The sequence below is a fragment of the Micropterus salmoides genome, unplaced genomic scaffold (assembly GCF_014851395.1).
Source record: "Micropterus salmoides isolate LMB-PRFRI ecotype aquatic unplaced genomic scaffold, ASM1485139v1 Ms_hic_scaffold_15, whole genome shotgun sequence".
In the NCBI taxonomy this organism is placed as follows: domain Eukaryota; kingdom Metazoa; phylum Chordata; class Actinopteri; order Centrarchiformes; family Centrarchidae; genus Micropterus; species Micropterus salmoides.
Window position 1 is genome coordinate 17817339 of NW_024040596.1, and position 15039 is coordinate 17832377.

Sequence of the window (15039 nt, forward strand, 5' to 3'; positions counted from 1 at the left end):
AAGACAAGTATACAGATACAGCAGACGGAAACGGTCTAAAACTGAGCCGCTATCATGGGAGCGCCAGGCAAACATGAATAAAGTCAACTGCTATATCCGCTCTTCCCAAATTATTGTAGCCTACAACTTGTTTATCATGAACACTTTGATGCTTTCTATAAAGACTGAGAGTGGCTGGAATATCTCGTTAAAGCCGTGATGTGTTCTGGCTCGGCGACGCAGAGGGAATATTAAATTCCTGTGACAGAGCTGCAGTCTCGACCAGGTGATGCTTGTTTACCAGAGGACTGGAACTCCCCCTACAGACGCGTTTAATTTGTGAAAAACATCACTGGGAATAAGAATATGCTACGGGAATAACACAACAACAACATAGGTAATAAAATAAACATTTAGAAATGAGTCAGTGTGCTACGCATTGCTAATATTCCGGTTGCTATTTATTCTAATATGTTTTATAATCTACCTCAACTTCTTAAATGACGCAAATGTAGGCTTTATAGGTCAGGGACATCTAGTTTGGTAATATTTAGATGGATTTAAAAAAATCTTCACAGTAGTCAAATGTTGGATCCCAGGACCAGAGCTTCTATAAATAAAGCTCCAGTCCTGACTGACTACGCTCAAATGAGTCGGAAGAGGGCAGAGTAATAGTAGGAGGGCCTTTTCTTTCTCTCTCTCTTTTGAACGGGGCCACCTCACTCCAGCATTCATCCCGTTTCCACCAATAAGCCCAATGAGCTGAGTGCGCACCGCCCACTGTCGATGTGTGTATTTTTTTTATTCTCCTTTCCCCTCTTTTTTTTTCAAAGCAGAGCTGGATGTGTAGATCGTCACGTTGTTTCCCCTCCTCAGTCCGGACAGTAGCAGACATGTGTTATTTATTGCTCAGCTTTGGGAGAAGACGAACGCATGCACAACCGGCTCTGGAAATAGAGGATTAAAATAAAGCGCGTCGTTTCTTTAGCAACTCGTGGGAAGGAAGCATTGTGTCTGATAGCGAAGGACACTAGAATGGCCAGTCCGCCTAACACGGCAGATCAGCCGTTACTGCCCGGTAATACGAACGTAACCAACAACATCAAGAAGTGCGGATATCTAAAGAAGCAGAAACACGGACACAAGCGCTTTTTTGTGCTAAAAGAGCCAAGCGAGGGTTCCCCTGCCCGGCTGGAGTACTACGAGAGCGAGAAGAAATGGAAAAACAAATCGGCTGCGAAGAGAGTTGTTCCTCTGGACTGCTGTCTCAATATCAACAAGAGAGCGGACGCAAAACACAAATATCTTATCGCTCTTTATACCAAGGACGAGTATTTTGCCGTGGCGGCAGAAAACGAGCAGGAACAGGAGAGCTGGTACCGGGTGCTTACGGATTTAATGGCAGAGGGGAAAGTATACGACGGCTCAGCGTCCAACTCTGCGTCCTCGCTGGTTGGCTTCGACGAGGCGAGCTACGGTGTAATAACGCCGGTTGCCGCCGCGTACAAGGAGGTATGGCAAGTAAATCTGAAATCCAAAGGCCTGGGGCAAAGCAGAAATTTGACCGGAGTGTACAGACTCTGTCTTTCCAGCCGGACTATCAGCTTTGTCAAGCTGAACACAGAGGTTGCCTCCGTCATTTTACAGCTGATGAATATCAGGAGGTGCGGCCACTCTGACAGCTTTTTCTTCATTGAGGTTGGTCGATCTGCAGCCACGGGTCCCGGGGAATTATGGATGCAGGCGGATGACTCTGTGGTGGCGCAAAATATCCACGAGACTATCTTAGAGGCGATGAAAGCCATGAAGGAGCTGTCGGAATTCCGTCCGCGCAGTAAAAGCCAGTCATCTGGTACAAACCCCATTTCTGTACCCACACGGAGGCACCTGAACAATCTACCCCCCAGCCAGATCGGGCTTCCCCGGCGGTCACGCACTGACAGCATGGCTGCGACCTCTCCTGTGAGCAAATTTTCCTCCTGTCGAATACGCACGGCCAGCGAGGGCGACGGCACCATGATACGCCCCATGTCAGTGACTGGCAGCCCCGTTAGCCCAGGGGTCCACAGGACCCTGCTGAGCAGATCTCACACCATTACAGCACGCCCTTGTCGGACATTTGAATCTTCTTCCCTCCAGCACAGTAAGTCCATGTCTATGCCCCTGTCTCATTCCCCGCCCGTGGCCAACCCTAGCCTAGAAAAACTGTCGTCCTGCCCAGACAGCAGTGCTCCTCGCCCCTCCAGCTGCAGTGCCTCATTCTCAGGCTCCCTCAGTGATGGTGGTTTCATATCATGTGAGGAGTATGGCTCTAGCCCTGCGGATACACGGGATCTGAGACTAACACTCACCCTCCGTAGCAATACTCCAGAATCTCTCAAAGCTGACACTCCCCCTTCCCGGGACGGCAGCGAGCTTGATGGCTACATGGTGATGGAGCGGCAGAATCAGAATGGTTACCGTAGGTTATCAGAGCTGGACATGGCTTATCGAAAGCGCACATACTCCCTCACTACCCCCCGCCAGCAGAGGGGTCCCCCCCAAGTATCGTCAGCTTCCCTGGATGAGTACACTCTTATGAGAGCCACTTACACCAGTGGAAGCCTGTCTTCTCGCAGGTGTCACACTGCTTCCCCTAAAGGGATCTATCCTGAGGATTACAGGGATGTTCAGATCAGCACCAGCAGTGTCCAAGGTGACAGTGGCTACATGCCCATGATGCCAGGTGTGGTACCTCAGACACTGGGGTCCAAGGATGACCTTTACATGCCCATGAGCCCCATGTGTGTTTCTGCTCCAAAGCAAATCATGAATCCCCGTTCACACTCCTCTTCAGCAGGGATGGCCTCACGCACAGACTCCCCTGGGAGTGTTTCTTTGGAGGACAGTGGCTATATGCGGATGTGGTGCGGAACAAAAATGTCAGTGGAAAGCACTGATGGAAAGCTCAACGGAGAGTATCTGAACATGTCTCCAGTTGACCCTCTGGTGTCTCTCACACCCCCAGAGTACATCCTCAGTCCTCCAGGAGGAGATCCCCACCCCCAGCAACATCACAGACAGGCTTATTCTTACAACTCTCTACCACGTTCACTTCAAGTCCAGTTGCAGCGCAACGGGTCCACAGACACTGACCAGTATGTGGTGATGAGTTTACAGAGACAGCGGATAGAAGAGGAGTCCAACTATTGTCCTGTCTCTCCAGGAGACTCTGTGGCCAGCAACTCTCCAGGGATACCAGGCACCCCATCCTCCACCCCATCACCTCTCAGAGTGGCTCGGGTAGATGGAGGCCTCGTACACCGGAGTAGGGTGTGCCGGCCTACCCGCCTGGCTCTAGAGTCCCTTAGAACATTACCATGTATGAGCGAACATCCCCTTCCATCAGAGCCACGCAGCCCTGGAGAGTACATCAACATAGACTTTAGTAGTGCTACCCGTGACCTGCTGCCATGCAGAGTGTCAGAGAGCTCTGAATCCTCTGTGAGTTTAATGTGTGCAGAGAGGGGATCTCTGCCACTCTCAGACTATGCTAATGTTGATGTCAGCTTGACGGGTCACCTTGGCTCACACCAAGCTGGGGATCCCCCCCCTGCAGGGTGCCTAAACCACATGCCTAAAGTCTTGACTTGTCCTAGTCTGGTGAATGCCCAGCATAACATGAAGGGAGGTGATGAGAAAGAAGAGAAAAAAAGCATAGAGGGACAGGCAGAGAAGAGGGGGATAGAGGAATATCCTCTCCAGCAGCAGGTGAGCCTGGTGTGTCAGCCTGCTCCAGTCAAGGATGACTATACTGAGATGACCTTCAGTCCTCCAGCTCCTCTACCTGCTCTTTGCACCACTGATGCTGCTCCCCTCCCCACCAGCCCAACTGCCTGTGTCAAGAGACTCAGCCTTGAGGACAGCATTGTAGATGGGGTGCCCCCAGTGCCACTGGACTCTTTTCTCCTGGGGGGTCCTTCGTTATCTGTCACCCTAGTAGATCCACATAGGGGGGCCAAAGTGATCCGGGCTGACCCCCAGGGGCGCCGCCGGCACAGTTCTGAGACCTTCTCCTCCACCACCACTGTCACACCCGTGTGCCCATCCTTTGCCCATGACACCAAACGGCACAGCTCTGCCTCTGTGGAGAATGTATCCCACACTGTTTGCAGCTCTGAGGGACCTGACGAGGACTATGGCAGCAACAGCCCCATGTGCAGGGAGATGTCAGCTGGTTATCAAAATGGACTTAACTACATTGCCTTAAACCTGATGGAGGGAAACCTTGGAGGTTGCAGGTTAGGAGACTGCGATGGACTCCTGCGGTTCAAGACAGCCTGTGGCTGCAAGGGGGGCATGAATGGTTTCAACACTAGCCCATACGCCAGCATGGGATTCAAGGAGACTGCTGCTGCTGTGAAAGGTGAGTGTTTTCATACATGGCACACACACTCATTCATTCAGTAGGTTTTCATTCATGAAGGGAGTGGCGTCAGCACTTGAGTAGGACAGAGATCCGCCTCAGGGCTACTGTATACTCTGCACAGATAGGCTCCTCGTTGCTAAGCAGCGCTTCTGAGCTCATTTTCATTCCAAAATTGAGATAATGATTATCTTTTAGAAAACACGCAGAAAACAAACGGCTTCAAGTGTGTGTCTGCAGTAGAGCCCGTGTGTTTAACACTGGCAGTGGATTTAACCAACTGACTGCTAGTAAAAACCTGACACACAGTGTTCTTTTGCTGAACAGCTGCGTTGCACTGACCATAACTGTGACAGACCATCTCCGCAATCTCGCAAATAATCGACAGTGTTATGCAACCAAATGAATCAAACCGCGTATATCAGTGTATCTGTTGTATGTGAACAGTGGTTTGGCTACATACCGATACATGTTGTGTTAAAATAGCAGTTTTCGGTATGTAAACATAGGCTACAGAAGCAGGGAGAAGTGAAGTTATGAACGTGGCGTCTGGGTGTAGGCTGTGATGTTTAGATAGGATTAGTCACTTTCTCGTCACACCCATGACACATCGACAAGCCTCACGGCTGTTCGGTGCTGAGGAGGGCTGTTTGCAAGGTATCTGATCTCCTTCAAACTGCGTTTAGAACAGCAGCATCCGGTACAAGCGTTTCCTTCCAAATAAAAGCTTAGAAAGAAAAAAGTTGCGTAAAACAGTATAATATGCAAAACGATATATATTCATATTCTCCAGAGCATGCTGTTTTTTCAATCCTTATCTGCAGGTCTCCTAAGGGGAAACATCAACTGTATTTTAATTCAGTATTAACTTGACTCAAATCGATTTTTATATCTTATTTATTTATAGTAGCCTATTATTTTGTAACAGCTTTATTTTGAAAACTGTAGCCGGACTTGGAATATTTTATTCTGGCTGGCTTGATGCTGCTGTTGTGTGTTTGTGTGAATGGTCTGCTCTGGTCTCCCCTCAGTGACGCAGTTTTATACCACGTCAGTATTTCAACAACAAAAAAAAAGTCTGATCCAGTGACGCATGCAGCACTACACATGATACTCATGTGGAAGTAGCTAGAACAGGCAGAAAGAAATACATGTTAATGGAGAAATTGTATAACACTCTGTAATAAAATAAAGTATTTCTGATTAATGTCGCTTTTATAAGGCTGGCATGTGTGTGAATAAGCCATGAAATCCTCATGACAACGTGTCTTTGTGGCACAGGAACAGTTCATCAAAATATTACCTTTCACCTAATCTTGTTCACTGTTGCATCAGTGCCTTTTCACACACCTCTAAATGGCAGGGATTATTTACAGGGATAGATGCAGGGGCATGTCAGAAGTTGCTGTTGTTGTTGGAACAGAAAATACACAGTGTTGGAATCATTGTGAGTCAAGAGCCTGTGTTCCTGATGGTGAAATACAAGAGTTTAATTGCTCTTTGTGGTTTCACAACCAAGTTGTCCCTGTTTGTCTCTTTCTATGCTGGCTCTCATGCTGTGAGCACAGCCAGTGGGGCTTGGAGCAAGTCATCGGGTTCCCCAGAAAAACAAGTGAGTCAGTTGTTTATCAATTGTCAGGTACTGGGTTTCAGGACTGGAATGTGGGCAGTGTGCAAAGGTTGCTGGGAGAGGTGAATGCTCACTTGTTTGTCTAACCTGGTGGGATGGACTCAAAAAGGGGGGGTGGGGCGTTTGAAGGATTGATTTTTTGTTTTTTTTACTGTGAGTAACTTCACAAACACACTAATGAAACAGTTTTACACAGGCGTGAACACTCGCTAATGTTTTGTATAAACACAAGTTTTTCCAGTCATGCGCAACCTCACCCGTATTTTGAACCTCCCACTTACTGTGACATCACTTTAGTGTGTCCAGGTGTGTTTGTGTTTCAGAGGACAGGCCCTAAATCTTACATTTTGTACTTCAGTGGAGACGTTGGATCAATGATACGCGAACAGGGAAGGTGGAAAAAAGGGAGTTGGAGGAACAATGGTGAAGGATGGGTGACTTGTTTTGGTTTTCATGTGCAACAGAATAAACAATAGAGCTGTTGGCTGAAGGCAGAGAGAGAGAGAGTGAGATGGGGAATAACCAGAAAAGGTTAGAGGAGAAACAGAGAAAGCGGTCAGTGTCACTAAGAATGGCAAAAGTTTTCCTTTTCTACTATAGTATCTTGGTTATATAAGCCTTTCCTAACAAACAAATCTCCTTGTAATAGTCAATGACTCAACTCTGATCAGGGATGTGACCAGTGTGGCAAGTCATCAATACCTTCAAAACACAAAAACACTTCTGTTGCGTGTGTGTGTGTGTGTGTGTGTGTGTGTGAGAGAGAGAGAAAACAGGGCAAGACTGTTTACTACAAGATAGCTCTACCACATTCTCTGGTTATCATAGTTTGCATTCCCCAAAATACATCAATTTGAAACAGGCAGATTAGGAAATCAAATCACCTGTCCTAATTTGCCAGCTGAAGTCATTGCAGTGTAAGGGAGAGAGGGAGGCGGGCATTGCTCCTCAGCTCAACAAACATGCAAATATGTAAGCATATCTTGCCTGTCTGTATATAGAGGTTTCACATAGCTCAGTGAGGAATGGTTGACTCCGTTAGTTGATGGGTTACTTTTGTTGTTTGGGTTTTGGCCCTGACATGCAGGGAGAGGGGAGGTAATGGGGCAAAGGAGGGGACTGTTTAGCTTTCAGTGCATGGCTTCTGGCCCTGCAGACAATGTCAGTTTCTTGACCTTTGAACTAACACTGTGTGCGTGCAAGACTCTGCCATCAGTTGTGTATTTACAACTTTTTACTCCCATTCTTTGGCTCTTACCTGGGCTTTTAGAGTGCAGATCTCTTGTCCCTTCTCTTTTCTTCATAAAAGCTTCTTTATCGTTCTCCTGTCATCTCCTCTTCCCACGTCTGTCCTTGTTTATCTAATGTCTCTCTCTTTGGCTGAAAAGCAGTCTTGCACGGGTGCAGACAGGGGAGAAGACTGACTCACGCTCTCCATGCCTTGCATTTGTGGGCCCAGACTGCCCACCGCCACCAAAGAAACATGCACACATTTCCACTTTGGCTGTGTGTCTCCCTCTCTTGTGTGCGTACATATACACAGCCATCAGCAGATGGTGGTGGTGGTGGTGGTGGTGGTGGTGGGGGGGTTAGGGGTTTTGCACCTGCCTTGCCAAGCAGTGTTCACTGGTTATCTGGCCCGTCAGAGGAGAGTGACAATACGCTAATGACTGGCCACCATCTGCCACAACAACAACAGGGAGAAGGTGGGGGTGTGGCGAGGCAGTTTCAAGAAGCCATACTCCAACCCAACCCCCCCCCCCCCCCGCATCCTCCTCCCTCCTTTCTCCTCTTCGTCTCTCCAGACATTGGTTTCTGTTTTTCACAAATCATGTGATTCAACCCCCCACCCTTCCACACACACACACACACACACACACACACACCTTCTCCACACCGGTGCGTTTGAGCCTTGTGTTTTTCCTTTTGTTATCTGACCTCAGTGGACTGTCTCTGATTGGCTTTTAACACCAGAGGCCATGGAGGATTGTATAATGATGCATTAAACAATTAGCTAATCATATCTGATCAGTGCCACTAACGAGACTCTCACTCCTCTTGCTGCTTGGTTTATCTCACACCGTAAACAACAGTAGCAAACAACTAATGGCCGGCTGCTTTGAAGGATTGATTCAAAATGTCCAAAGCTGCATCGATTAGTTGATCAACAGAAAATAAATGAGCTGTTTCAATTTTCAAGCTTTTTTCAAGCAAAAATGAACAAACCTTCTCTGGTTCCAGCTCCGCAAATGTGAGGCTGTGTTGCTCGTTGTTGATTTATATCTTTGCGTTATTTTAGTCTAATAAATCAAGACGTTTTGTTTTTACTATTTTGTAGACAAAAACAGTTAGTTGATGAATCGAAAAAATAATCATCAGATTAATCAAAAATGAAAATCATATTAGTCGCAGCTCTAGAAGTGTCTTTAGTTATGGTGTGTTTGTGTGCTGATGGGAAAGCCTGACATCTCAGAATCAGAAGCTGGCTGCTAAAAAATAACCTTTTTAATGCGAGAGCAAACTGAATTAACATGCTTGTCTGGTTTGATATTTTTTGACAGCAAAGCTGATGCATGCAGTGCGTTTGTACTGTATTTGTACAGTATCTAGTTAACTGAGCCTATTGTGAGCCTAGAACATTTAACTCTGCAAACAATGGCTCTACATGATTATTTGATTACATACAATCTTTTGAGGGACAAACTGTCCTCACCTGTTCTGTGCACCCCTCCCCTTCAGACACGCATGCTCCTGGCCGTCTGATACATAACTCTTTGAGTAAAGTAGGGCGGGATGTTCCAGCACTAGATAAAAACAAAGTCAACCTACCATCCTCAATTTAGCTTGGAGGTAAGAAGGATTACATTCACTTCAGGATTAGACATTGTTGAGTAGCTTGTTTTGTCTAGAGCTGGAGAAGAGATTCTGTGTGTGATATGAGTGCACATGCCATATAGTACTTACTTTCATTCTTACATATAGTACACACCTCAAACACACACACACACCAGGTAAGCTCAGTCTTCAGGCTTCTTGCCAATTAGTTTTTCATTCATAAACCGTCCAACTCTTCTCAATCTCTCTGGTCCCCAGTGGTGTTTAATGCTACTCAGTAGAGGTGTATTATTTAGTCAATCATAAGATTAGGCAGTGGATATTAAAAAGCCAAACAATACTTAGTTCCAGGCTCTCATCTGTAACAATTGAAAATGTTTTGTGTTTTACAGACTGAACAAGACATTTTAATTTGTCAACTTTGGCTCTAGTAGACTTGGCTTCTCTCACGAACAGCATTTTATAGACTGAATGCTTAATCAAGAAAAAATGTCAATAATTGTTAGTTGCAGCTAATGTTTAAAAAATTGGATAAGACTGAAGAAAATAATCACTCGTGTTATCTGGAATATAGGTAATATTGAGTCAGCAGGATAACAGAATTAACAGTGGTTGTTGTTTTTGTTTTGTCGGTCGGACAGAGGTGTGGGAGGTCAGAGGTGAGGAGTCAGTGTTTGTTTGGTGGAGTGCTGCTGTAGATCAGGGAGGAGCCAGCAGGTCAGGAATGTAAACAGCGCTGATCTGAGCCTGCTGATCTCTCCCTATCTGTAGGAGGAAACTTGCTTCTAACATTGTTTGCAGAAGCTCATTTTCTAGCATACATATATAATAAATAAACAGTTCCTTTCTTGCTGTTCCGAAATACACTTGGAGCAGTTCCACTAAAAGCTCATTCATTTTGCTCTGCGACAATACAGAGCTGCTCAGCAGGCGATGCATCAACAGACATGGGGACATGTTTACTCTGCTTCTGAAGCACCAGAGAGGAGCCTGCAAATACATGCCTGTGTGTGTGTGTGTGTGTGTGTCCTATCCCTGAATGGAGCACGACTAAATTTAGCCGAACTAAATAAATAATGAACAGAGCGTGTGTGTGTGTGTGTGTGTGTTTGTGTGTGTTTGTGTGTGTTTGTGTGTGTTTGTGTGTGTGTATGTGTGTGTATGTGTGTGTATGTGTGTGTTTGGGTGGCGGGGGGGGGGGGCTTGGGACAGGAGGGGAGGGGCGCAGGGATGTGTGTATGTGCTCAAAAAAAGAGGAGGGGTTAGGAGCCATTGGGTTCATTCCCCTGCCGGACTTCTGTCCCCTTCTCTAAATAACCCCCACCTCCCCAAAATCTCCATGCCCACCCACACTTTTCTCTGATCACCATGTGTTTCAATAGCAGTGTGTGTGGCGAGTCCTATATGCCACATTGTCCTATTGTGCCGTTGTTCATACAATAATAATAATGTTTTTGAGTGTTTATGTGTGTGGCTACACCTGGTTGCTAATCTGAGCTGTTAGTGATTCAGCTCTCCTTCCCGGCAGATCTCTGTCATTCTCACCCAAGTGTCTGTCTCTACAGGCCACTGACTGGCCCAGCCCCTCCAGACACACACACACACACACACACACACACACACACACACACACACACACACACACACACACACACACACACACACACACACACACACACACACACACACACACACACACACACACAGAGTGTTTTGGACCGTCGGTCCCATGACCTCACTGCATTCCTGTTCCTCTCTGTCAGGTTGATTCTGTTACTGTGGTTTTTCCACCACTTCCCACCCAAGTGTTTCTGTTTTCTTCTGTCTCTGACACCCGTGGCAATGAAGAGACAGAGCTCAGCCAGCACAGGTGGCCTCAAGAGGAAAATCAATGACTTTAGTTTCCAAATTAACTCTGTTGTTCCATATTTTTGCATCTCCTCAAGCATCTGTGGAAATAATGCGTTTTCTTCCCACTACTCTATCATGTTTTGGACATCAGTAAGTTTATCAAATGTGTAAAAAGCAGATTTTTATGTATGTATAGGGCAAAGAGAGAGAACAGACGTGTATGTGTGTATGCATGTGTTTGTGGTGGAAGCAGATGAGGAGGGGGTAACAGTGTGGGCTCTGAATGAAAGGTTTGTTTTAGAGATCACATCCAGCTTTGTGAAAACAGCTCTTGTTCGTGGCTGGGGAAGAGGGAGAGGAGACGGCGAATGAGGGAAGAAATGCAGCCGCAGAAAGGGGCTGTGTGTGTGTGTGTGGGTGTGTGTGTTTGTGTGTGTGTCAGTGTCAGTCAAGACTTCCGCTCCCATTTGATAGCTCTGCATGCAAATGAAACCTCACAAACAAGTACACCGGGGCAAGGGTCAGCACAGCTTTCCACTGGGAGAAAGAGTTTATAGTGTGTGGAGTGAGCGGAAATACACATCTGTGGTGTGTGTGTGTGTGGGAGTGAACGTGGCATTTTTTTGTTTATTGGACTTCAGTAGGTATGCAATCAAGGATACCTGGGTGTGTGTTTGTTGGTGTGTAGGAGTGTTGTTGCTGTCTCTTTTAGCGTCATTGGAGACTGCCCCGTGTCAGCTGCACAGTGCTAAATGCCACTCTGTTTTTCCCCCTGCCGTGAAAGCACCTGCCACTTCAGTGTCTACTAGCTGAGGAATACACGCACACACAAAGGCAGGCCGCTTGAAGAGCACTTATTCCTTACTTGGTAACAGAGTGGGGGTATCCATTTGACCTCCCCCCTTTCTGCTTTTGCTCCTTCCTTAGTAATAAATCACATATACTGTATGTACACACATCTAAATTAAGTTTCTGAAGGGGGTATTGACCAATAAATCTCATTCAGTTAGATTCAGCTTTATGTCTGTAAATCACATCACAAGAAACTCACTCTTGTTTTTTTTATTCTTCTTCTTTCAGAATGAAGGCTGATGCCCTCCTCCCTCCTTTTCCTGTGAACGTAGGATTTTGCTGCAGCCAAGTGACGAGATCGCCATGGCGACAGCTGGACCATGCGCTGCAGTCGATGTCCTTTGACCTCTTTGCCGCCTTCAAGGGTCACGGGGATGGCCATCACCATGGCGACACGAACACTTGACCCTTGCCCCAAATTCTCTCCGCTTTTTGTGGCACCAAAACATTCAGACGCCATCGCTGCTGCTGTGCTAGATTACTTAAAAAATAACAGGAACTATTAACTCTAACCGTAGATAGGTAACTATTTATCTTTGTGTGTAGGCCTGCAAAACTATTCTGCAGTGTAATGTTATGTTAATGATTATTATTGTTGTTATTGCCATTCATACAGCTGGTTTTCTTTTGGTTTCAGCCAATAGTTGCCAGATACCCTCACCTGAAAACCTGTGAACCAAACCTGGAGAGCATAGTATGCACACACATACACGTAAAAAAAACTTTGCATACAGATTACGTATATTTATTTATTTATCATGTATGTATGCATTTAATGAAGTGTGTGTGTGTGAATTTGTATACAGATTATACTGCAAAAAGAGGTGGCATTTATGAACATATTTAAAAATAAAAGTTAACATTTGCTTAAAAAAACCTACCTCAGCAAAAACCAGGTTGGTACCAATTCACACAGTAGAAATATATATAATATATTTATTTTCAGAGGTGAATGTTTTTTTTTTATCACCAATCCAAAGCCTTACTCTAACTATCAGCCCCAGTCTGATGGACCTTTTAAGTTTGGACCTATAAACATGCAGTATATCAAAGATCATCTTATAGACTGAATGTTCATCAGAGCCGAATAAGAGACAGTTTCTCTGAGATTAAGTTCCTTCTCTCCCCGTGGTACACTTATGTCAAGATTATGTATTAAAGATCCATAGTAATATATTTATTAATATGCCTGAGATGGAGGATCCATACACATTAAAATAATACCCAGAGAACTTTAGAGGACATCACACATGCATGCAGGTGACTCATATCCAAGCATTGCAGCATGAACCAGGTCCTACTGGATCTAACCACCAGATCTGTGGCCTGTCTGAGCCCAAGACTCAGCACCTTTATACACTTTACCTATTCACCCATTGTTCACCTGTGATATCCTGAACACATCCACAGGAAGTTATGACCTGTCACACAGGTACACGAATGTTTGAAGTTGTTTATGGAGTATCGGGACAACTCCGAAGCTTACATTTTCTCACCTGACGCCTCTTTGCGGAGCTCTGTCACATCACACGGTTGGCTGGCAGGTGTGGACAGCGCTGATTGACGTGGCGAATGCATGAAGCAGTCTGTCTGGCTGTTCGGTGAGCCGCTCGATAGCCTGAATCCACGGCCTCCTCTGCCACTTTGGCCTGAGAGGGAGAGTCAGCCAGGACATGCCGGAGCTAATGCATGTTCTTGCACTTACAAACTTTCTAGATTGTAACACAAGAGACGTTGAATGTAGTACATGCTGTGTCCCGAGCTTGGGGACACACAACCAACAAACACCACAACAACAGCAACAATGAAACATGCAGAGGTACTGAATGGAAACTATGACACAGATACAAGTCGAATAAGAGAAACAAACCAGGGGACGTATCTCTTTATATATCTGAATTCACTGGTACTTAACCTTTGCCTATATACTGTAAATAGAGCGATGTTACAGAGAATTACATCTAATGAAAAGCTGAGAAATTTGGGAGATGTTAAGTTAAATAACTTATGTTGTTTGTACTGTACATAGTATGTTTTTGAGTGAACTTTCTGATTCAACAAAAGCACTAATTAAGTTATATGCTAAACAGTATGGTTTGGCTTTGTTTTGTTTTTTTAAACTGTCATGGGATAGTCTTGTGAAATGGATGCCACTATGAGGACATTTTCTAATGCTGTAATTCTGAAAAAAAAGTTAAGAGAAGTCATTAATACTTGACATAATTAATTCTTAGTTACTTAGGTACAACACAAATGGCATATATGCAATATTTACACTTTTGAAAATTAGTTTACAAAGACGGTACCAAATGTATAAATACTGTTAATAATGTTTCTTAAACCTTAAAATCAGATTTTTTGCTGTTTGTACGTTTTTTTCCCTCCAAATTTGAAATGAAAACTTTTTTCTGTGTGTTTTTGCTAATCGAGCCTCTTGATGTTTTGAGCAGTGTTTTGCATTTGGATAATGTTTTGAGTTTTTATTCAGCATCTAAAGATTACGATATGGGCCCTGGCTTATCATGCTGTGTCTTTCATTGTAAATATTTCATATCTTGCATATTGTGATGCTACTAAGAGATGATAATTTAAACTTAGTTCATTGCTTGAGATTGTATTGATTCTTTATAGACACATGCAATAAATAATGATGTTATTTAAGAAAGCCACTCGCCTCTGTTTCCGTTCTTCTCTCCCTCCTCCCTGTCACATCACAAACAAGCACAAGCTTTTCATCTTTCATTTGAATAGCCAGAGCAAATGGCTCAATTCAGTTTCCTGCCTCTTTCATTAAGAAAACCCCTCATTAGAAAAGAGGGAAGGAAAGAGAGGACATATCTTGATTCATCGTTTCCCATGTCCCTCCTTGTTTTTAAAGCCCTGCTCCCCATTGAGAAAGAGTGCATCAAGAATTGGGTGTAGGCCTAACCTAGCGTTGCCTCCAGCATTAGCATTGTTATTGTTTTTCTGCGCTTGGCTCCCAGTCCCCACCCCCAGCAGTAGTAATTAGACCAGCATGTTGAAACAGTCGCTGGAACTGGGAGGGAATAAAAAAACACTGTGATAGGATTATGACTTTGCCCCCTTAGCCATGTGCTGTCAGATTATTCATTCTCACAGCCTTGCTAATTAAAATGGTAACTAATGCTGAGAAATAGGTCTAATTGTCTACTATGGGTTAGTGGTGTGTGTTTGGATGGAAGGAGGGGTTGGCATGACATGTTTGTAATTAAATGTTATATATGTGAGCAGTAGAGATGGAGCGAGTCAGAAAGAGAACAGCTGGAAAGAAGGGGCGGGTTGTAGAGAAAACCAGACAAAATGATAGCCTGAAGGTAGGTTTCCTCCATTAGCCAGATTTGTCCCTGCAGCATACATAGAAGCTCGAAGGCTAATGAGAGAGCAAAATCCTAGGGAGCAAAGTGTGACATATTCTTTGTAAACCAAATCTCATCTGTCACTGTGTCTTCATTGCTCCTGATCTCCC

At 44.9% G+C, this 15039-nt stretch overlaps 1 protein-coding gene across 1 annotated transcript; it reads left to right on the forward strand.

The window, feature by feature from the left end:
• Nucleotides 1–709: 709 nt before the first annotated feature.
• On the forward strand, nucleotides 710–14221 carry irs2b (insulin receptor substrate 2b). The gene is made up of 2 exons (XM_038720730.1): nucleotides 710–4384; nucleotides 11781–14221. Exons 1-2 carry the CDS (start codon nucleotides 1015–1017, stop codon nucleotides 11783–11785), a joined length of 3375 nt encoding a protein of 1124 aa, XP_038576658.1. The 5' UTR covers nucleotides 710–1014; the 3' UTR covers nucleotides 11786–14221.
• Nucleotides 14222–15039: the final 818 nt, after the last annotated feature.